General features: G+C 36.2%; 1 protein-coding gene across 1 annotated transcript in view; it reads right to left on the bottom strand.

The window, feature by feature from the left end:
* The window catches only part of spn-E (tudor domain containing 9 protein spindle E), a 421,802-nt gene that overhangs the window by 44,370 nt on the left and 354,854 nt on the right, over positions 1-22,578 (bottom strand). The window contains exon 31 of the mRNA XM_090376707.1: positions 9,929-10,063. Within this exon, the coding sequence (XP_090232833.1) occupies positions 9,929-10,063 (135 nt within the window). The remainder of the gene's footprint in view (positions 1-9,928; positions 10,064-22,578) is intronic.

The raw sequence follows: 22,578 nt of genomic DNA, 5'->3' as shown, positions 1-22,578 counted from the left end.
TATTTGATAGTAGGTACCATTATGGTTGGCACATTCACAAAAATTCATTTTTATTTGTTATTTGTGGCAAGTAATTTTGCCTCACTGTTCTTTGGAATGTTGCTTTTTAAACAAAGATCTAAACTTTTGCTTTTTGTTGAACAACTCTGCTACAAACATCATAAAAACAATTGCTGAAACATATACCAAAACAACTTTATCAAACTTTTTCTTGTGTTTTAGCAATCATGAGGCAGAATAGCTGAATGGTACCAGTACTTCAATGATATTGAAGTACTGATACCATTCAGCCCTGAAGTACTGCTACCATTCACCCATGAATTCAGCATTGAAGTATTGGTACCATTCAGCCCTTCAATGATATTAAGGCACTGATACCTGATATTGAGAATAATGCAAGGATGTGGAGGAACTTTCACATCACAAATTGAACTTGTCTCCTGCATTAGTCTCCTGTCTAATACCTAAGCATATTATCCAGCGTGAATAATATGCTTAGGTATTAGAAATACCTAAGCATATTATTCACACTGATCATTAAACAAGAAACAGTCTTAATTGGATGATGATGGGGATGAGGATTTTTGATTTTTTATGGTGCAAAAATGACAAGGTTATATTGAGCCATGGCAGCTCTTAATTGGAATATCATATGATAGTTACCAAGTTATCAATATCTGATATTTTAAACAGAAAAAGATCATGCAACCTCTTTGTCTCAAAGTTTTAATAGCTATTCAGATGGAAACAATAGTTGAGCTTCCAAACAAATAGCTGAAAGCTTGGAGTGCAATCCGAATTAAGAAGAGACAAAATGTGGTGTTATCTTTACGATCTGCAGATAAATTGTAAATCCTCTGAATGAAATCTCCCGAATTTCCAAGGGAAAAAAAATTAAGTCAATGGTCAAGAACTAATTAGGTCAACAATTTAATAATTTAAAATGGACAGATAATTTGCATGTATATGTACCATACACAAAATAGACAAATATCAACTACAATATGATAGTATAGACCAGAGGTTCCCACCATTCTTGGTTCACGGCACCCTTACTGTCCCAGTAATTTTTTCACGGCACCCCCTTGGCCAAAAGAAATACCTAACACAGCGGTTTTCAAACTTTTAATATATACCTATATAATAATTTTATTCTTTATATAGAGGTACTAAATAAAGATCAATTATAGATCACCACAAAATTAAAAAGATATGGTACAATGGATATTGTAACCTTTTTATAATGAAATAAATATATAAATTTAAAAAAAAATAATAATAATAACTTTAAGTAACCTAAACCCAAATTACACGGCACCCCAAGAATGTTATTGTGGCACCCCGGTTGAAAATCACTGGTATAGAGTAATAGCAGTATTCACATACAGGGGTTACGACAGAATGTTTGACAATATCCTCCGAATATTTAACATCACTATCAAACAGAGAAGGATATGTTGACGTTGATCCCTCTGTTTAATATTAATTATTAATCAGGCTAATTAATATTAACATGGATGATGTTAATTAGCCTGGGAGAAAGGGAAAAAAAAAATGTTGAAAGAGTGAGAGAGAAAATTCTATTAGCTAATGGTAAGGGTGGCTTTAATGCCTTTTTACTTAGGAGAACATACTAATGTTTTTCCAAATACACTCTAAATGCCACCATCCAGAGTAAAGTTCGACGAATGAAACTAAGGATTTTATCTACAATAATTTTACTAAAGGTGGTATGTTAAGATTCTCATATTGAGTTCTTGATGTGGTGTATTGATGAATCATATACCTAACAGAGAGCAATCCTTACTACATAATAAAACAGTATTTAAAATGCTGTTTATCATACCACAATGCCACAAAGTTCCCATGGTAACTTTTGGCAATTACTATATAATAAATCTGTCAAGTGCCATACAAAATAGTTTCACCAAATGTGTTAGTGATGGAGTATGCTTCTAACTCTAAGACATTCCAACTTGCACATCAAATATTTCTTTTTGAGAGTATTATAATTTAGAAACCTAATCTTACATTTCAACAAAAGAAGCCTTCATTCTTGAATTTGTATGAATGAACAGAACATGCTCATTTCATTCTCATTTCATTTAAAAGGCACCAGAATCTCTCTTTTATTTTTAGGTTTAGATTATTTGTTGTATGGATTATTTTTATCATATTTGGGCTGAACTTTTTGAATCAGATGTTAAAATTGGGCTAAGTATTCTGCTTAGATTTTACAGTTTCTAAATTTAATTTAATTTCCACCCAATCAAAAGCTTATTTCTCAATGGGAAAGTTGTTTTCCCCCCCTTTGGTTTAACTAAAGTGTCATTAGCGTATTTCTGAAATAAAAACTGATTTTATTTGTAGGGAGGGAGGAATAACAACAGTTGAATGTAATGTTCACTCTTCAATACATGCATTTAGTTGTGTGAAACAGCTAATTGTAGAGGGCAATTTCTGTCACATCTCATGTTAACAACTATTGTGTTTTTGATTTTTTTGTTTCAAATAAAATTGGTTTACATTCATTCCTGAAGATTCACTGGAGCGATTTTTAGACAAAACCAAAGACACATACTTTCTAATAAAAAAAAAAAGAAAAGCTGATGAGAAAATTTTAAATTTATAAATTGTAAAATCTTACTAATACTTAGTCCAATTTTAACATCAAAAATGTCATCCCAAATATGACAAAAAAGCCCCAGACAACAAATAACCTAAACCTAAAAATAAGCAAAATAGACCCAAATTCCTTTTAACTGAAATACCCAGTGTGTGTGTGTGTGTGTGTGTGTGTGTGTGTGTGTGTGTGTGTGTGTGTGCGTGCGTGCGCCAAAATTTATTTGATACTACTGTTAGCAGTCAAGTGTGGACTACTACTACACACTAAGCAAAAGATGGAAAGTAGCATATTCTTTCAATGTCTTTTATTTATTAGTAAAACAGGCAGTTTTTATTTTATAACCAAATACACACTTTTGTAAGTAATAGCATAGGCTAAGAAAATTTGCCAAATTGATTCACAATTAGCAAGTTATGTCCTGTTGAAACAGACAGTCCATTTCTTATTAATAGGAACAGCCAATCTATCAGAAAACCAACAGATTTTCTGATAGGCTGGGTTTTGCAGCAGTTATCTTTTCTGTGTCTACTCACTGGCTAGTTTGACATGAATGACCTATTAAACATTTTGATCTGTAATTTCATTCACAATATATAAATTCAAATTGAGGTTTTTTGACTCACTCCCTCCCTCCCTCCCTCCCAACAACTACTTGGGAATATCTTATGGCTGGCCATGGTCCTGTGATTAGTGAGAAATGGACGGATATTATAAAAGATATATAGTGATCTAAGGGTACCTTCCAAAACTATATAAACATTTGTTTGGACAGTTTTAGAATTGGCTAAGGAAATTTGCCAAATTAATTTGCAAGAAAGAAATACCAGCTGTATTTTAAATTTAGCAGTTCAATAACCATTTCCCTAACCAAAAATAGCCAAAAGATACTAAAGTTTTTTTTTTTAAGTTAGGTTAGAGAAATTTGACAAATAAATTTAAAGGAAAGAATATGATCACTAAACTATCGATTTTATGTTTTCCATGAATTTATTAATCATTTTTCCCTTAAAAAAAAAAATTTTTTTTTTAAATAAAAATAACTATAATATCAAGTTACGCTGCAATAAGCCCAAGCAGTCTTGGGAATAACTTCAACAAATAAAACCATGCAGAAAAATGATTAACTGACTGACAAATCATGACAAGACTAGTGAACCATAATCAGAAAAGCAGTTTTCAAACAGGGCTGATGAACAATTAAATTACATATAAACAAGTTGCCTGTGCAGTAGGTGGGTTTTGTAGCTAATATAAAAAGAGTAGGCTAATATAAGTATATTAAACCCTTGCTAATCCGGTTACAGTCAATCTGGATCGAAATATAAAATATTTTCTTCACAGTTGAGTACTTTGAAAGACATGGGATTTCTGGAAGGCAGGTGAATTCACTCTGACTGCGCACTGATTGACTACGCAGGGAGACAGATGGAACATACATTACATTGTCTTGTGTATTGTTCAGTATGGTTGTTGACTCTGAGTCAACTGGATGTTATTGCTTATCACTTCATTTGCGTACTTCTTTATATGTATATATATGATATATGTAAAAATAATTATGGGTTCTAAAGAACTGAAAAGTGGAATAAAAAGAAAACATGTTGCTTTAACTAACATCAGCAAGCTCAAAGTGATAGAACAACTTGAAAATGGTGTTCCTCGGAAAAGAATTGCTGAAGAATTTGGTATTGGCCAAGAGACTGTGTCAGATATTAAAAAACAAAAAGAATCTATAAAGGCATTTGCTTTAAAATTCGATGTGGGGAGTGATAAAAGCAGCATATCAAATAGGCAGACATTAAAAAAACAAAAAGCAAAATTGTTGCTGGAAGAAGGTGTATTTAAGTGGTATTCACAGCAATGATCATGTGGCATTGACATGCAACGCCACCTGATAAATGTATAAAAAAACAATACATCTCGCATATAACACGAAGCGAATTTGCCTTTGTGTTTACAAGAAATGGCAGTTGAATGCAGAATCACCCCAACTGAATGCAACACGATAGGAATGAAGAGAAGATTCTGAAAATGCATTTGTTTTTTATATCAGTGAAGAGGAAACACATTTCACCATAATAACGTAAAAACTCACACAATTCCAGCTATCGGTATTATCACAAATGCAATTAGATCGAGTTTACTACCAGTTTATAGCAGAAACGCAACTGAAAATTGTTTTTATTGTTTTATGGTAGTCACCCCCAGAAATGTGCTTTAGTAAAATGTGAGCTAGTGAGGTGTTAATAGTGTGTCTCTGCTTTTACGATGTTGATTATTCAGTTGCTACACGCTTGCACAGTTTTTTTTTTTTATGGGTATCAAGCGTGCCTCCTCATTTTGTAATTGTGCTTTATTCCTTAAAATTGAGTAAAATACGTAAAAGGTGTGAAAAGGAAGCATCCTGGTGAAGACACTACAGATTCAGAAAAAGAAAAGCAATATCGATAGACAGGTGGATGGGGTCAAAAATTCTTACCCGGGAAAATTTGTAGTGGCCTCATACTAGCATTTATGGCCAAAATTACACTTCTGGCCTCTGGCCCACCAGGGTTTCCCCGGTAAGGCTTATGGCCAGTCCGCCTCTGTTAGACTAGAATAGGTATAAACAGATGTTTTGCAAGTCACAAATAAGCGAAAAGAAGCGCCGTTATAAGTCATCAGTGGGAGGATTAGTGTACCTATCATCTTTAGTTTAATTTGTCTAGTAAGTTGTGTGGTAATGCAAATGTTTAGTTTGTTTTAGTGCATCGCGTTGATTGTTGTGTTTTGTAGCACCACAAAAGGACAAATTTTGTTTTGTTATTTATGTCAGGGATGTCGGTATTATTATTATTATTTTTTTATTTTTTTTATTTTTTTTTAGAAATCGCAAAAATATGGGCAAATGCAAGTTTTGCTTTCAATAAAACAAAAACTTGAAATTATTCAAAAGTTTGAAAACGATGTATCTGTTAAATCTTTAATGAACCATTATAATGTTGGTGACCAAACTATACTCGACATTGTAAAAAATAAAGGGAAGCATCGCATTGGACACGTGAGTGTGTGGCAAGTTTTTTCATTTTTTTTTATCTATCGCCATACTTGTTACGTAGGTTACTGAACATTTTTCAATATAGTAAGTCCAAGACTTACGTTACATTAGACAGAATACGAGAAGCGGTGAAGGGATCGGCACCACTAATGAAGTCAACTAAAATAACCAAAGTTATTAAACACATCAATTTTTATAATACAATAACATGCGTTTTTATTTCTTTTATGTTTTCTTATGTGCCACTCTGGCTACTTCTCTGTTGTCCCCAGATAATTTAAATTGAACTAATTAAAAATATATAACTATTTTTCTTCATTCTTCTGAGGATATATGGTTTTTGTAATTTTGGCATATCAGGGATATAGTAGCAATGTTATATTAGTCATTTCCGAGTTCGTAAAACTCAACTTAAGAAGCTGAAGTCCTGTAACGTATTTTACGTATGTCAGGGACTTACTGTATTTTTGGATTAACCGGGAAATCGATTATCCGGGAATTTTTTTTTACCATCTATCCCGAAAAATCTAGTTCTAAAAATCAAGTATTTGTGTTCTAAGTTTTTTTTGTATTTTAGGCATTCTTTTGCTTCACTAATTCGGATTATTGTTTAATCTGGATGACCTCTCCACCCAATTAATCCAGATTAAAGTAAAGTAAAGTGCAGCCATTATCAACCCACTGCAGGGTGGAAGCCTCCTCAACAATTCATGCTGAGGGAAATGGACCATAATCTGCCACGCTGGCCCAGTGCGGGTTGGCAGATCGACCGTATTCAGCAGTCAGGGGCTTGAACCCCGGTCTACTCAAAGAGCGTGTGCTACTGCACTCCCGCTCCTGCCCACTAGCAAGGGTTTATTGTATAAGCTAATATAAGTATGAGGTCAATAAAGAATGATAATTTTTTTTTTACAACATACCTAATCATCCCTATTTTGATGGTCCTTTTCAAGTAGTCCCCATTTGATGAAACTCCCTTATTCCAACATTTCTGCCATTCTTCAAAAACATGGTGGAAGCCATTTTTTGACATGCATTTGAGAATCACCTCCTATGGCTTTAAAACTTCTTCTGACAAATGGAAAACTTTTCCTCAGAGGAAAACTTTGGAAATAAATTAAAAAAAACTGCAGGGTGCAAGGTTGGGCTGTAGGGCAGATAAGGAACACATTTGACATTAATGCTGGCTAAGCACTCGGTGACAGTATGAGCAATGTGAGGTCTTACATTGTTGTGATGCAGCATCCACCCACCTGCATGCAGTTGAGATTTTTTGCAATGAATGTGATCCTGCAACGTGTGTAGTGCAGTTCTGTTAGTAAGTGCAATACCACCACTTCGCTTATTAAGGGTTTAAGTGGTGAAATTCATGTTTGGTCTCCAGAACAAAGTTTCCTGCACAATGCCCCCCCCCCATCTCCCTCAACCCATGGATGGTAACTAAATACAATAGGTTTTGATATTTTTGGAGTTTACATTAAATGTTGGTTTGGAGTTTACATTAAATGTTGGTTTGGAGTTTACATTAAAAAAAAAAAAAAAATTCTCATAACAGTCATATAAAGTGGAACAACCTGCTGGTAAATGTCAAAAAAAAATCATAACCTTTCCTGCAGGGGGCAAACAACATTTGGTTTTTTCAATGATAGCAATGATGGAGACTTCCAAACAGAGCTTTGTTGCTTACTCTCGCCATCTTAAGTACCTATCTGTTGCAGCTCCTGACAAACTCCTTCATGAAAAATTCCTTCATGTGAATTTGCTGTTGCTCAGGTGTGAGCACCCTTGGAACCCAGTATGCACAAGCATGTGTCACATAAGGCGCATTTAGGGCTAGAGCCTCAAGCTGCGAACAAATTTAGACTATGTATGTAAAGTGCTTAGCATCATAATACACAGCCATTTCTGAATACACAGAAAATTTTTAAGGTGGCATCGTTTTAGGTTATATCTCATATTGTGAATGCCTTCACAACGAGTTGCCATGATATTGCACTACTTCGAATAAGTAACGCTTCACCCAAGGAGAAGACTAGTGTTACTTATTCTCAGATAGGTACCACCACCCAGACAGCACTGTTTCTTTGTTTATTTCTTTGTATTTCTTTGTGTATGATGTATTTAGACAGCCTTAGTCTAAATACATCATACACCATCAGGCATCTCTCATATTGTGGAGCTATACTTCATAACTGTTTTTGCCATCATTGCATCACTTGGGTACCTACCCACTCACTGACGAAGGGCCAAATAGCCCTGAAACAGTGCTGTCTGGGTGGTGGTACCTATCTGAGAATAAGTAACACTAGTCTTCTCCTTGGGTGAAGCGTTACTTATTCGAAGTAGTGCAATATCATGGCAACTCGTTGTGAAGGCATTCACAATATGAGATATAACCTAAAACGATGCCACCTTAAAAATTTTCTGTGTACAGTAATACCCCGACTTACGCTACCCCGACTTACGCGAACTCGGAGTTACGCGGTTCTTGATTTTTTCGTTTGGCAACGCTGCCGCCCACTATCTTCAAGGTCGTTTTTCATATGTTATCGATATACGGTGCGACGGCGGAGAATGAGAGCGAAAGATGAACAAAATTCAACTTTGCTGCTTTTATGTTTTTTATATCAGTGAAGGGGAAACACATTTCACCATAATAACATAAAAACCAAAACAATTCCGGCTATCGGTATAATCGCAAATGCAATTAGATGGAGTTTACTACTAGTTTATAACAGATTTCACTAGCAGAAACGCAACTGGATTTTTATTGTTTTATGGTAGTAACCCCTAGAAATGTGAGGTGTTAATAGTGTATGTTAATAGTGCCTTTATGGTGTTGTTTATTCAGTTGCTACATGCGTGCAGCTTTGTTTATGCGTATCAAGCGTGCCTCCTCGTTTTGTAATTGTGCTTTATTCCCTAAAAATGAATAAAATACTTAATTAAAAGGTGTGAAAAGGAAGCGTCCTGGTGAAGACACTGCAGATTCAGAGAGAAAAAGAAAAGCAATTATCGATAAACAGAGGCGGACTGGGTCAAAAATTCTTACCCGGGAAAATTTATAGTGGCCTCATACTATGGTTTATGGCCAAAATCACACCGGCCCACCGGGGTTTCCCCGGTAAGGCTTATGGCCAGTCCGCCTCTGTCGATAGAGAAAAAATATGAAATTGTGAAACGCTTTGAACGAAATGAAAGACCATGTGATATTGCACGTGCTACAGACCTAAATGAAGCAACGGCGAAAAGCACATGACAATTGCAAACTTGACAGGTTGAAAATTGAAAAGGGCTCAATTGTAAAGGGCTTAAAAATTTTAGAAAACATAGACTCCAACGAAGAACGCGTTATAGCTACAAAGCAAGGAATAAAAAAATTATTAGCTTGCTACGAAGAAATTCTGCGTGAAAAAAAGAAGGCGCTGTGTCGTCAGACGAATTTGTTAGATTTTATGAAGCCATCGACATCGAAATAACTTTTTAACGTAAGTCATTTGTTTTTTTAATACATATTTTGTATTAATATGTATAAAGAACTGCAATTTTATTAATATTTTTCTTCTAAACTAGTGTTTTTGTTAGTCCTTGGTCCCAATTAAGTAAAATTTATATGTATTTATATGCAAAGTTGTACCCCGACTTACGCGAATTCGACTTACGCGATTTTCGTCGGACCCACCTATCGCGTAACTTCGGGGTATTACTGTATTCAGAAATGGCTGTGTATTATGATGCTAAGCACTTTACATACATGTGTCACATGCAAATTGTCATTGAGAATACTATGCAAGCTTCTACTGATATTCTCAACATTGCTGCCAGTTGCCTTACTGTTAAATGATCTCTCACAATTACAGAAGCAGTGTTTACGGTTTCTGTAGTGACAGCAGTGGTTGGAGCTCCAGGATTGCCGATTTTTGTAATTGAATCACATCCATCTTTAAACATCCTAAATCATCTACAAGCAGCATAGATTTGTCATAAGTCTCTTTTAACATTTCATACACTTCAACTGATGTTTTCTTGAGATGGAAACAAAATTTGAGAACAGAATACTGTTCCTCGCATGTCACGTACAATGTTATGTAGACAACTGATCAGTGTGACTTTGATGATTGCCAAGGTCATACACTGTGCACATGAATGAACTTGGTTTTGTCTTCAATTCTGATGCACTAGAAATAGCAAGCAGTACAGTTCATGAAAAATTGGATCATTCTTTATTGAACAGTCCTTGTACAATATTTTAATTTTTAACTTACTCTAGACAAATAGTTCTCTTCTGCAGGTTCAGCAAATCCAAGTTCTATCAGAGTTTGGTTAACACTGACATTCCTCCCATTATTTATAGGCACAATTACTTCAAGCCTTGCTATTTGTTCAACAGCAGAATAAACCTGAAATGGAAGCAAGAATACTGTTAGGCTGACTAAAAAAATCTAAATTGATAAAACAAAAGTAGCAGTCCTTAAAATGGTCTTTTTGTTCCATATCATATGGAACAAAAAGACCATTTTAAGGACTTTGTATTCAGGAACACTATATGCCATTTAGCACTCTAAATGCATACACTCAATTTTTACAATCAAAATGTCACTGAACAATTCCTCAACTCACTCTTAGGCACCGGTTTGCTACTCACCATCCCCTCCTGGGTTCAGTTTCAGACCTTCTATTTGCTCAAAAAATGTTTCCAATAATAATAGGCAAAGAAAGCAAAATGTTTAAATTTTTTTTTATAACCAGTTTTTAGATCGAATAAAATACAATTCAAGCTTATATAACACCAAAAAACTTATGAGAGGCATTTTAACTGGACAAAAGAAAACAATCATGTCACAAAAAGAAGTGTTAATGGCTCTGTGTAACTTGTAAACACATGTAAGCTAGCAAAAAATAAAAAAGTGAGAAAAATAAGAAAACTGACTAGTCACTTTTCATTTCCCCTCCCCTCCTGTTATATTTTTGCAATCACTGTATTCACAAAGGAGGTTCAAAAGTTGACACAAGTAACTACAGACCTGTTAGTTTAACTTGTGTTCCAGGGAAAATAATGGAATCACTGGTTAAAGAAGCATTGCAGGATCATCTAGACAAGACTACAGTAATAGTTAAGACACAGCATGGGTTTTTCAAAGGGTCTTGTCTGACCAATTTGATTGGTTACTATGATGTGGTCACAAAGGAACTGAATGCCAAAAATAATTTTGATATCATATACTTGGATTTCAGGAAAGCTTTTGATATTGTTGCACATGGAAGACTGTTGTACAAATTGGAGAGGTATGGCATCAAGGGTAAGCTGCTACAATGGATAAAGGGATGGTTGAGTGGAAGACAACAGAGAGTGGTAATCAATGGACACTGCTCCACGTGGACAAATGTTATTAGTGGAGTTCCCCAGGGTTTGGTGTTGGGCCCATTGTTGTTTTGCATATTTATCAATGATATTGATGAAGGTATATCAGGTTTAATGTCCAAGTTTGCAGATGATACAAAGGTTGGCAGGGTTGTTAACGACAGTAATGACAGTATGCTACTCCAGCTGGATCTAGATGTTAGGAAAATGGGCTGAGAAGTGGCAACTGGAGTTTAACATTGACAAATGCAAAGTACTGCATATGGGTAGCAATAACCGAAGAGAAAAGTACCAACTGGGTGGTACTACACTCAGGGAAGTGGAAAGTGAAAAAGACCTGGGGGTAATTGTGCAGCTAAATATGAAGTTCACTAAACAGTGCAGAGGGGCTGCCAGGGCAGGTCATGGAGTCTTGTGAATGATATATAGGAATTTGATAGCAGGGACTGGGAGGTGATAATCCCATTATACAAGGAAATGGTCAGGCCACACCTAGGGCACAAAAAACATTAGACCTACATTTCTTAAAATTATTTTCTTTTGGCAAATATTACCAGAGAGATTCTTTATTTCGAGTGCTTTCCAAATTAGTTTGCAGTGATTATACCAATACACAAGAAATATTACTTTATCTGCTGGGTTTTTTTTTTTTTTTTTTTTTTTGAAAACAGGTAGATCAACAACTTGGCAATGCTCATTCCAAATCTATTATTGCTTATGACCTACCAGATGTTTTGGCATAAAATCACAACTTTATTTCAAATACCTGAAGTTGAAACCAATATTTTTATGAAGTGCCCTTGAATATCAATGGAGTAAACAACCTCTCTTCTCAATTTACAATAAAGTAATATAAGACTTGGAAAAATCTTGTACTGTGTACAGGTCTGGAGGCCTCATTTTAGAAAGGGTGTAGAGTTGCTAGAATGAGTACAAAGAAGGGCAACAAGATTGGTGAGGGGAACAATGGGGTGCTCTTACCAAGAAAGGCTTAAGTTCTGCAAATTGCAGTGCCTGGAGAGTGGCACCTGTGAGGTGATCTTATTGAGGTGTATAAGGCCTTGAATGGGTTGAGCAAGCTGAATGCTGATGGGATTCTTCATCTTGCTCAGACTAAGAACCTGAGGGGGGCACAGTTTCGAAGATAGTTGTAGAATAGATGTGCGGAAATTTGCCTTTAGCCAGCGGGTAGTTGATTGATGGAACAGGCTGCCATCTTTTGTTATGGAAGCTAATAGCCTAAATAATTTTAAGGCTGAGCTGGACAGGCATTTGGAACAAATTGAGGGATGAAATGGGAGGGGTTTTTTTTTTTTTTTTTTTTGGCTGATTCTGCATAAGCTTGCTTTCTTGCATAATGAAAACAAAACAATTTTTTTTATACACCAGTTTTATTTCTAATAAAATAGTTGAAATCATACCAAAAAACTTGCATTAATAGGTATTCTAATTGCATAAAAGCACAAAACAGTCATATCAACAGCTCCTCTGCAAAACACATAAGTAGGCAAAAAAAAAAAAGTGAAGAAAGATAAGAAAACTGACTAGTCAACATTTGAAATACCCCTTCCGCTATATTTTGTGAAACACTATTCCTCCACTAAGCGGGCAGTGTGGGATCTCCTAGCATCTATGTAGGTCATACCAAAATTACTTAAATGGTTAGCATTCCAAGAATTGAAAGTGAAGTTTCCTGGAGCTTCATAATTGTGGAATGTGAATGATAATCCATTTGAGTGCTGTAATTAATTTGTAATTTCTGTACTTAACGTATAACACTTCAAATAGTAAACAACCAAATTTCAGGAGAAGGAGAGCCTGGAAGATGACCCACAATGTAGAAGACTTGAAACATCCATCACTCCAGAAGTTGTTAACAGTGTGCATGATCTGATGATGAGTGAGTGACAATTTGGTACATTGCCAACATCTTGGTCACCTCATATGAATAGGCATACCACACAATAACAGAGGTTCTTGCTATGAAAAAGGTGTCAGCAATGTTTCCCATACTTGACAGCAGATCAAAAACACAAAAGTTGTCAAGTGAATATTTGCATCATTTTCAAGCAGATCTAGAAAATTTTCTTGAAAGATCTGTGATCCTTAGATAAGATGTGGATTTCACTTTCAGCCAGAGAAGGAGCAGTCCAAAAGTGTAAACACAGCTCTTCTCCTCCAAAGAAAACCAAGTCGATTTCTTCTGCTGACAAAGTTATGGTGTCAGTTTTTTGGGATGCTGATGGACTGTTGCTAGTAGATTACCTTCAGAAAGGCCAGACAGTCACAGAGGCATATTACAGACCTTTTGAGGGTGAGGTGTTTTTGTGAAAACATCAAAAACAAATTCTGAGGGAAACTGGGCAAAGGAGTCCTATTCCACCAGGACAATGCACCTGCTCACAAGTCTGTCACTGCCATGGTTGCATAGCATGAGTGCAGCTTTGAAATCACGGAACATCCCTCATATTCACAGGAGCTAGCACTAATGAGAGATGATGATGACTAATGAGATCTAGCACTTATGAGAGCACCACTGGACTCGGGAGTGATTCCATTGGATTGGAAAAGTGCCAATGTATCTCCAATACATAAGGGCGGTTCTAAGAGTGAAATGGGAAATTACTGGCTGGTTAGTAACTTCAGTAGTATGGAAAATCATGGAAACTATGATCAAGGGTGGAATTCAGGATCACTTAGATAGAAATGGGAAAAATCATGTTTGACTAATCTGGTTAGCTATTTTGACAGGATCACTCAAGAACTGGTACCTAGGGAATAATTTCGACATTCATGCCCCCTGGATTTCAGCAAGGCATTTGACAAAGTCCCACACGAGCAGTTACTTTATAAGCTGGAACAGGTTGGAATCACAGGGGAAAATCCTTAGACGGATAGCTGGATGGCTTCAGGGCAGGAGGCAGAGGGTTGTGATAAATGGTTATTTCTCAGATTGGGTTGATGTAAGAAGTGGGGTCCCCCCAAGGATCAGCATTAGGACCAATGTTGTTTTTGATTTTCATAAATGACATCGATGAAGGGATAGAGGCCGTGATGTCTAAATTTGCAGATGTAAAGATTGGTAGAGTAGTTAATGATTACTGCCAAGCAGAGCTTCTTCAGAATGACCTAGATGGACTTCAGAGATGGTCAGAAAAATGGCAGCTATGCTTTAATCCAGCAACGTGTAAAGTATTGCACCTTGGGAACAGTAACCCCAAAATAATTTATACACTTGGTGGAGTTGAACTAAAGCTGGTAGTGGAGGAAAGGGACTTTGGTATTACAATACGGTCAGATATGAAGTTCTCTGAGCATTGTAGACTGGTTACAAGGAGGGCCCATGGTGTCCTATCGATGATTTATCGAACAATTGCTAGTAGAGATAAGGACATCATAATCCTATTATATAAGCTATTGTTAGACCACACTTGGAAGTATGTTCAAGTATGGAGACTGCATGTAAAGAAAGACATTGTACCTCTTGAAAGGGTCCATAGACGGGTAAGATCGGCAAAAGGGCACCCATATGAGGAAAAACTTCGAATATGTTGGTTACAGAGCTTGGAAACTAGGCACCTTAGAGGAGATTTGATTGAGGTGTTTAAGGCTCTGAGAGGCATAAACAACATGAATAAGGAAGAAAATTTCATGGTTATAAATGATTCTAGAAAAAAGGGCCAATACAATAATACAAAGTTGCGGAAGGGAGTTGTTTAGATGGATTGCAGGAAATTTTATTTTAGCCAGCAAGTTATAATGAACTTTCACCTATTTCCTAACTTGAAAAAAAAAAAAAAAAAAACCTGGCTAGTATCCATTTTCCCAACAATAGTAATGTCATTGCTGCAGTGGCTGCATTCCTGGAGGCTCCAAGAGAGAACTTTCTTCACAGTTGGAATAAATGCATTGCAGCATCGGTGGTAAAAGTGAAAAGTAACATGTTACCAGACCTCCTAAAATGAATCCTTCGTACTCAGGCCATGAACTTTTCAAATGGCCCTGGTAGATCCCTTAAACACAGGAATCTAGGATCTCATTCGAATAATCTCATTGAATTGACAGACTGGGTACAAAAAACATTAGACCTACATTTCTCAAAATTATTTTCTTTTGGCAAATATTACCAGAGAGATTCTTTATTTCGAGTGCTTTTCAAATTAGTTTGCAGTGATTATACCAATACACAAGAAATATTACTTTATCTGCTGGGTTTTTTTTTTTTTTTTTGAAAACAGGTAAGATCAACAACTTGGCAATGCCCAAATCTATTATTGCTTATGATCTACCAGATGTTTTGGCATAAAATCAAACTTTATTTCAAATACCTGAAGTTGAAACCAATATTTTTATGAAGTGCCCTTGAATATCAATGGAGTAAACAACCTCTCTTCTCAATTTACAATAAAGTAATATAAGACTTGGAAAAATCTTGTTGCCAAATGGCCCCACAATTTTAACCACATATAACTAAAAATTGTGAAAAAGTGCCAAGCATGTTACCAGTGTTTTTGTAAATTTCATAGCAAATGCACTTAACATATCACTAATGATCATTGGATTAAAGAGCACTAGAACATATATATATGGCATCTTCCACCCACCCTAAAGTGCCTGGATCACTATTTCATGTTCATTTCCTAGTAAAAGTTAACATGAGGACAAATATTCCATGTTGATCAAAAAAAAAAAACCCCACAATGGAACTAGTTAAGGCCAAATAGGAAAAATATAAATGCTAAATGTGCTAGATAGAATGCATTTTGAACAAATATCCATGGACACAGCTACAGAACATGTAACACACACATGTTAATCTAAGCAGCTAAATCAACAGTACCAAAGACATCAACAAGGTTCCCTATATACCCTAACCATTACTCTTGTCATTTTTTTCTAGATTGGAAAGGAAAAGACATTATAGACTCTGAAGAAACAGCAAATTGCCAGAGTATCTCCCAATTTCCTACACTCCAACCCTCAAAGAATATATATAAGAGTCTAGAAGTAAAGTAAAAAATAAATTTCTCCACCAAAAACAGCGTTGTAATATGCTTCTCATATAGAACTGAATATATTACAGAAGAAACTTACCCAACAAAATGGCACCATGAAACCATCAAAATTATTTTTTGCATCCAGTTCCTTTGTGACCACATCAGAATATCCAATCAAATTGGTCAGACAAGACTTCACATTAACAAACCCATGCTGTGTGTAAACTATTACTGCAGCCTTGTCTAGGTGATCCTGTATCACCTCTTTAACCAGTGACTCCATTATTTTACCCGGAACAGAAGTTAAACTAACAGGTCTATAATTATTTGTGTCGCCCTTTAAACACCCGTTGTGAATTGGGGATATATTTGCACACCTCCAGTCCATGGGGACCTCCCCTGAATCTGAAGATGTTCTGATACTTACGGCTACGGGTTTGCTAACTTCCCTTGCTGCCTCCTTCAATATAACTGGATAGATTCCATCCGCCCCAGCTGCCTTTTTTATGTTTAACTTCAACAATTTCTCCTGCACTTTGCTCTCAGTTATTACAAAATCACTTAGCTCCCTGTTAGAGTTTGATAAATAAACTTCTGGCATTTCCCTCCTTGAATAAACTCCTCATGTGTGAATGTAGATGCAAAATACTGATTCAGTTTATCAGCTACTTGAGGGGATTAATCAATAGTCGAGCCATCTATGTTAAGTGGACCAATCTCATTCATCCCCTTCCTTCTAGAGTTTACATAAGTAAAGAACTGTTATTTTTATTTTTTTTTTGCATACTTTGCCAAAGATTTCTCGTAATCTGCCTTTGCCTGCCTAATCTCCTTTGTGACTTGATTATAAACTAGCTTATATCTGCACAGGCTTCTGTGTCGCCTGATAATTTATATGCCTGATAATTCATCTGACATCCATTTCAGCCTGAACCTTCAACAATATTTCTTAGTTGGTATGAAAAGCCTAGTAGTCTCCAAGGTTAAGTCCCTGAAGATTTCCCATTTAGAATTCACCGTTGGTAACATCATCAGTTGATCCCACTGTATAGAATTTAAAAACTGTGATACCACTGTAGTCACCTTTACAAAAGCAAAAACCATTCCCTTTGCCCCTGATGGTGGTTACATCTTTAAGTAAATCCCACATCAGCACACCATTCTCACTGTTACCTATTGGTACCTTTATCTGCATTTTTCTTAATGCATGAATAATCATGTCAGTTGAACTAATAAGAGACTCCTGGCAGAGAAGAAAAATGCATGTGATAAAAATATTAATCATTAGGTGACACAGAAGCCTATTGTAGTTATAAACTAGTCTATAATCAAGTTATAAAGAGGATTAGGCAAGCAAAATCAGATTACGAGAAATCTTTGGCAAAGATTGCAAATAAAACCAGCAAGGACTTCTTTACTTGTGTAAATTCTAGAATGAGGTGGGGGGATGAATCAGATTGTTTTTCTTGGTATCGATGGTTTGACTATTAATAATGCTGCTAAGGTTGATGACAAATCGAATTGAGCATTTTGCATTTACACGAGGAATTCTTTAGGGAAGTGGAGGCCAGAAGTTTATCAAACTCTAATAGGGAGCTAAAATGATTTTGTAACGTGAGAGGAAAGTGAAGAGAAATTGTTGAAGTTAAACATAAGAAAAGCATCTGGGATAGATGGGATCTATCCAGATATATTAAAAGAGGCAGCAAAGGAAGTAAGCAACCCTTTCGCCATAATTATGAGAGCATCATTGGATTCAGGGGAGGTCTCCACAAACTGAAGAGAGATGAGCAAATGTATCTCCAATTCACAAAGGGGGAAGCAAAGGGTGACAGAAGTAATTACAGAACTGTTAGTTAAACTTCTGTTCCAGGTAAATTAATGGAGTTTCTAGTTAAAGAAGCATAGAATCATCTAGACAAGACTGCAGTTATAGTTCAGACACAGCATGGGTTTGTTAAGGGAAAGTCTTGTCTGACTAACTTGATTGGATATTATGATGTAGTCACAAAGGAACTGGATGCAAAAAATAATTTTGATACCATATACTTGGGTTTTAGGAAAGCTTTTGATACCGTTGCACATGGAAGACTACTATACAAATTGGAGCATAAATAAATTATCAGACCAATGAGAACCATACAGTCGAACTGGACCCGAGATTAATATTGGGCAGATCCTTCGACGGCATGTCATACAGAACGGATGGTGAATGAACGCTCCATGCATCAATCTTCATGCACAATTTCATTTCTCAGAGCAGATCCTATTGCATGTCCAGAATCTGGATGGCGACCGAAAAAATTCTAGCGGGGATCGACGAATATACAGGCAAAGAGTCCTCAGTGATCGTCGGCCAAGGTCACCACAGTCATCTCCCATGACTCACTGATCTGCATCTCCAGCCAATTTGTTTGAAGGTCCATGCACATAGTGCAGTTGAGGAATCCACCAGATCCAAGTTACTCTGGATCAGAGAAAATTTGATTATTTGCTCGTCAACAAGAATGCCGATACTTTCATTGCAGCTCTTAGAGCTGTATCAAAGACAAAAAACATTTGTCTTTGATACGCTCTAAGAAAGATATTTAAACGTATTAAATATATACAGTGACTTTTACTAATATAAAATAACACTAATAATACAATACACTATAATATACTTACTGGTACTAATACTAACACTAGGTGATAGATTTTGCTTATTGGAGGCTTGCAGTGGCAAAACCTATGTTTAGTTTCTAGAGCAAAGTTTCTGGCATCCTACCCCATACTTCTTCTTCAACCCATGCACAGCTAAGTACTATAGGTTTTGATATCTTTTGTGTTTGGGGTTTTCATAAAAAAAAATCACTGCTGATAATCAGATCAAGGGTATCACTCCCTCTGGTTGCCCCTCAAACATGCCGCTGTAGAAAACTATCCTCCAATAAATCCAAAAAGTCTTGATAGCATGCAAGTGACCAACCCACAAGTTCCAGTCAATATCTGGAAAGTTAAAATCCCCCATTAAAAGACATTCTGATTTACTGGCCCTCTTGCTCTTCTTTCTCTTGCCCAGATTAATCGCCTGAGGAGACATAAATTCAAATTGAGGAAAGAAAGTTATAGAATAGATATGCAGAAGTTTGCCTTTAGTCAGCAGGCAGTTGATTGCTGGAACAAACTTCCATCTGTCGTTGTAGAAGTTGACAGCTTAAATACATTCAAAGCAGAACTAGACAAACATTTGGAGCGAATGAATGGGTGAGAAATGGGAAGGGTTTTTTTTTTTTTTTTTTGGCTGATGCTGTATAAGCTTGCTTTCTTGCCTCATATGCTAATGCTCTATTACCTCACTTTGGTGGCAATGCACATGTAGATTGGTTCTCTTCAAGAGGAAAAGACCAAACCCTCCAACACAATGAAACAAATTCCCCTCAGACTGCAGTGGGTTTCACTTCCCCCTCTTATGGCAGCGAGAGGATCAGAGTGGAAGCAGAGGGTGCTAAGAATCTCTAGGTACAACCAGGCTGCCATGCACAGAAACTGAACTTGGCCTGTTACAATGTAAGGTCGCTCATCAGTGAAGATAGAATATATTAGAACTGGAAAAGGAATTAGAAAAGGTGAATCAAAATGTCATCGGCTTGGCTGAAACAAGAAGAAATGAATCACTTATAAGTTTAACAAGTGGAAAACAGTGAAAAGAGCAAAGGTCGATCTGGCTTTCTGGTCCATAAAGATATAAAGAACAATGTTTTGGAATTTAAAAGTACATCACAAAAGGTGTCAAGACTATTACTCGGGATTTCTAAAAGGTGCAAACTAAATAATGATATATTATTATTAGCCATATGGTGGAAGCTTATGCTGCACCAGCCAACAAACAAATTCCCGTGTTAACCTGAGAGAGAGAGAGAGAGAGAGAGAGAGAGAGAGAGAGAGAGAGAGAGAGACAGAAGTAAAAGGGAATCACCAAGAAAGCAAGAAAGAGAACAATGATATCCAGCTCAGGACCATGGGTTTGCCAAGCCCATACTCACCCAGAGGTGAGCCCCTGGGATTAATATGCAAAAACATTCAGCCATGATGAAAAGTTGAAGAAATCTACACTGAAATTGATAATTCTAGATGAACAGAAAACTTACTACACCATCATTATGGGGGACTTCAATGTTAAGGTTGGAAAGAGACAAAACAGTGCAGAAAGGAAAACTACAGGAAATTTTGGTGTTGGTGAAAGAAATGAAAAAGTGAAAGACTTGTAGAATCTCGAGGAATGCCAGTGATAAACTTTTTTCAAGAAAAGGGTGAACAGAAAGTGGACATGGAAGAGCCCAAATGGTTTAACAACTAATGAAATCGACTTCATCCTCACTAACAGAAGATATATTGTAAATGATGTTACCGTCCTGAACAATGTAAATGTTGAAAGTGATCACAGAATGTTAAGATTCACACTTGATATAGATGTAAGAAAAGAAAGGAAAAAACTAATACAAAGGTTTTTGAGATAACAGAAGATGAGAAAAAAGCAGTATGTACTGGAATTTAAGAACAACTTTGAGCTTCTGCAGACCTTTCAGGACCAAGATATCAATTAGAAATAAAACAATTTTTTGAAAGTGATAAAGCTCCAGAAACCTATAGGTAAAAAGAAATCCAAAGAAGAAAAAATTAGTCAAGAAATTAGTGTTCATCTTGACACGATGAACTGAAGATGACAAATGAAGAGAAAAATAAACACTGACAAGGACAAAATTGAGTATACTGAGTTATGCAAAGTCATTCCCATGTTAACCTGAATTAGAAAGAGACTCAGGGGACATAAGATTTAACACAAGAAAAGTAGAACAAGCATTAAGGGAAAACAAAGGACAAAGGGAAAACAAATCAGCAGTCATGATTAGTAATACAAAAAGACAAATGATACTGAAAGTGAAGAATAGTGATGGTTTACTTATAACTAGCAGAGAACGCATAATTCAAATAGCAGAAGAGTACTATAAAGAATTATATATGGAGTGAAGAAATGATGCAAGCAGTGGGGAAGATGGATCACAAATTAGCAACACATACAACACATCCAATATCCTTCCTGATGAGGTAGAACATGCATTGAAGAAAATGAAGAATCAGAAAGCCCCGAGTGAAGATGAAGTTACTGGTTAAAATTGGGAGGAAGAGATGATACAGAAACTGCCAAGACTCTTCACAAAATACATTAGGAAAGGAATGATGCCTAAGGAGTTGAATAATGCAATCAATTTTGCTGCATAAGAAATGAGATAGATCTGAAATTGGACATTATAGACAAATTAGCTTGTTGTCCCACATCTATTTGTTGTTCACAAGGGTCATTACTAATAGATTAGAAAGAATACTTGACAAGAATCAACCAAAAGAGCAAACTGGCTTTAGGACAGGATTCTCAACTATGGATCACCTTCGTGTAATATCGCAGCTAATAGAGACAGCAAATGAATATAAAACACCATTATGTCTGGCATTTATGGATTATGAAAAGGCATTTGACTCCATACAGCATAAGGCAATGCTTGACTCCATACAGCATAAGGGCGCTGGAAAGACAAGGCATAGACACCCAATACATTATGATTTTGAAGAAAATATGAGGATGCTACCTCCTTTATTAAAATAGACAAAGACAGTAGCAAATTTAAAATTGAGAAACGAGTTTGACAAGGGGAGACAATATCTCGGAAGTTGTTTACTTCTGCCCTTGAGGAAGCTTTCAGAAGATTGGACTGGTCACAAAAAGGAGTCGATGTGAATGGAGGTACTTAAACCATTTATGATTTGCAGATGACATTGTGATCATAAGCCACGATTCAAAAGAATTAAGAGGAAAACCTTAATCCATTATGCAGAGTTAGTAAGGATTTCGGAGTAAAGATGAATATGGCTAAAACAAAAGTAATGATGAACAAGTATGTCATAGAAAGGAATATAATCATTGAAGGAAGAGAAATTGAAAAGATGGATTCGTATACTTATGTGTGTCAAGTCATTAGCTGTAATAATGATAAATGGCTGGAAGTCAAGAGAAGAATAAATTTCGGATGGATAGCATTCAGGAAATACAGTTTCTGAGGAGCAATATCCCAATTTGTCTGAAACATAAAATAATGAACCAATGTATGCTCCCCAACATGACTTATGCAAGTGAAACTTGGGCACTCACCAAAAGAATGGAAGAGAAGCTGAATACTACACAGCAAAGAATGGAACGAATTATATTGGGAATGAGACTGTTAGATAGGAAGAGAAACACATGGATTAGGCAGCAAACACAAATAAAGGATATTCTTATTAAAATTAAAAAACAGTTTTGGGCAGGACACGTAGCTCGAAGACATGATGACAGATGGACTAAGAAATTAACTGAATGGTATCCAAGATGAGCTTAAAGAAAACCTGGAAGACAACAACGGAGATGCATAGATGAAATTCTAGAGTTTGTGGGTAGTAAATGGATGGCCATTGCACAAAACAAAAGGAACTGGAAAGCTGCTGGAGAGGCATTCATCCTGCAGTGGATTGAAAATGGCTG

This window comes from Mastigoproctus giganteus, chromosome 6 (genome assembly GCF_048544385.1).
Source record: "Mastigoproctus giganteus isolate SK-2022 chromosome 6, ASM4854438v1, whole genome shotgun sequence".
Classification (NCBI taxonomy): Eukaryota; Metazoa; Arthropoda; class Arachnida; order Uropygi; family Thelyphonidae; genus Mastigoproctus; species Mastigoproctus giganteus.
The sequence above is the reverse complement of the archived record's forward strand: the minus strand, read 5'-3'. Positions and strand labels throughout refer to the sequence as shown.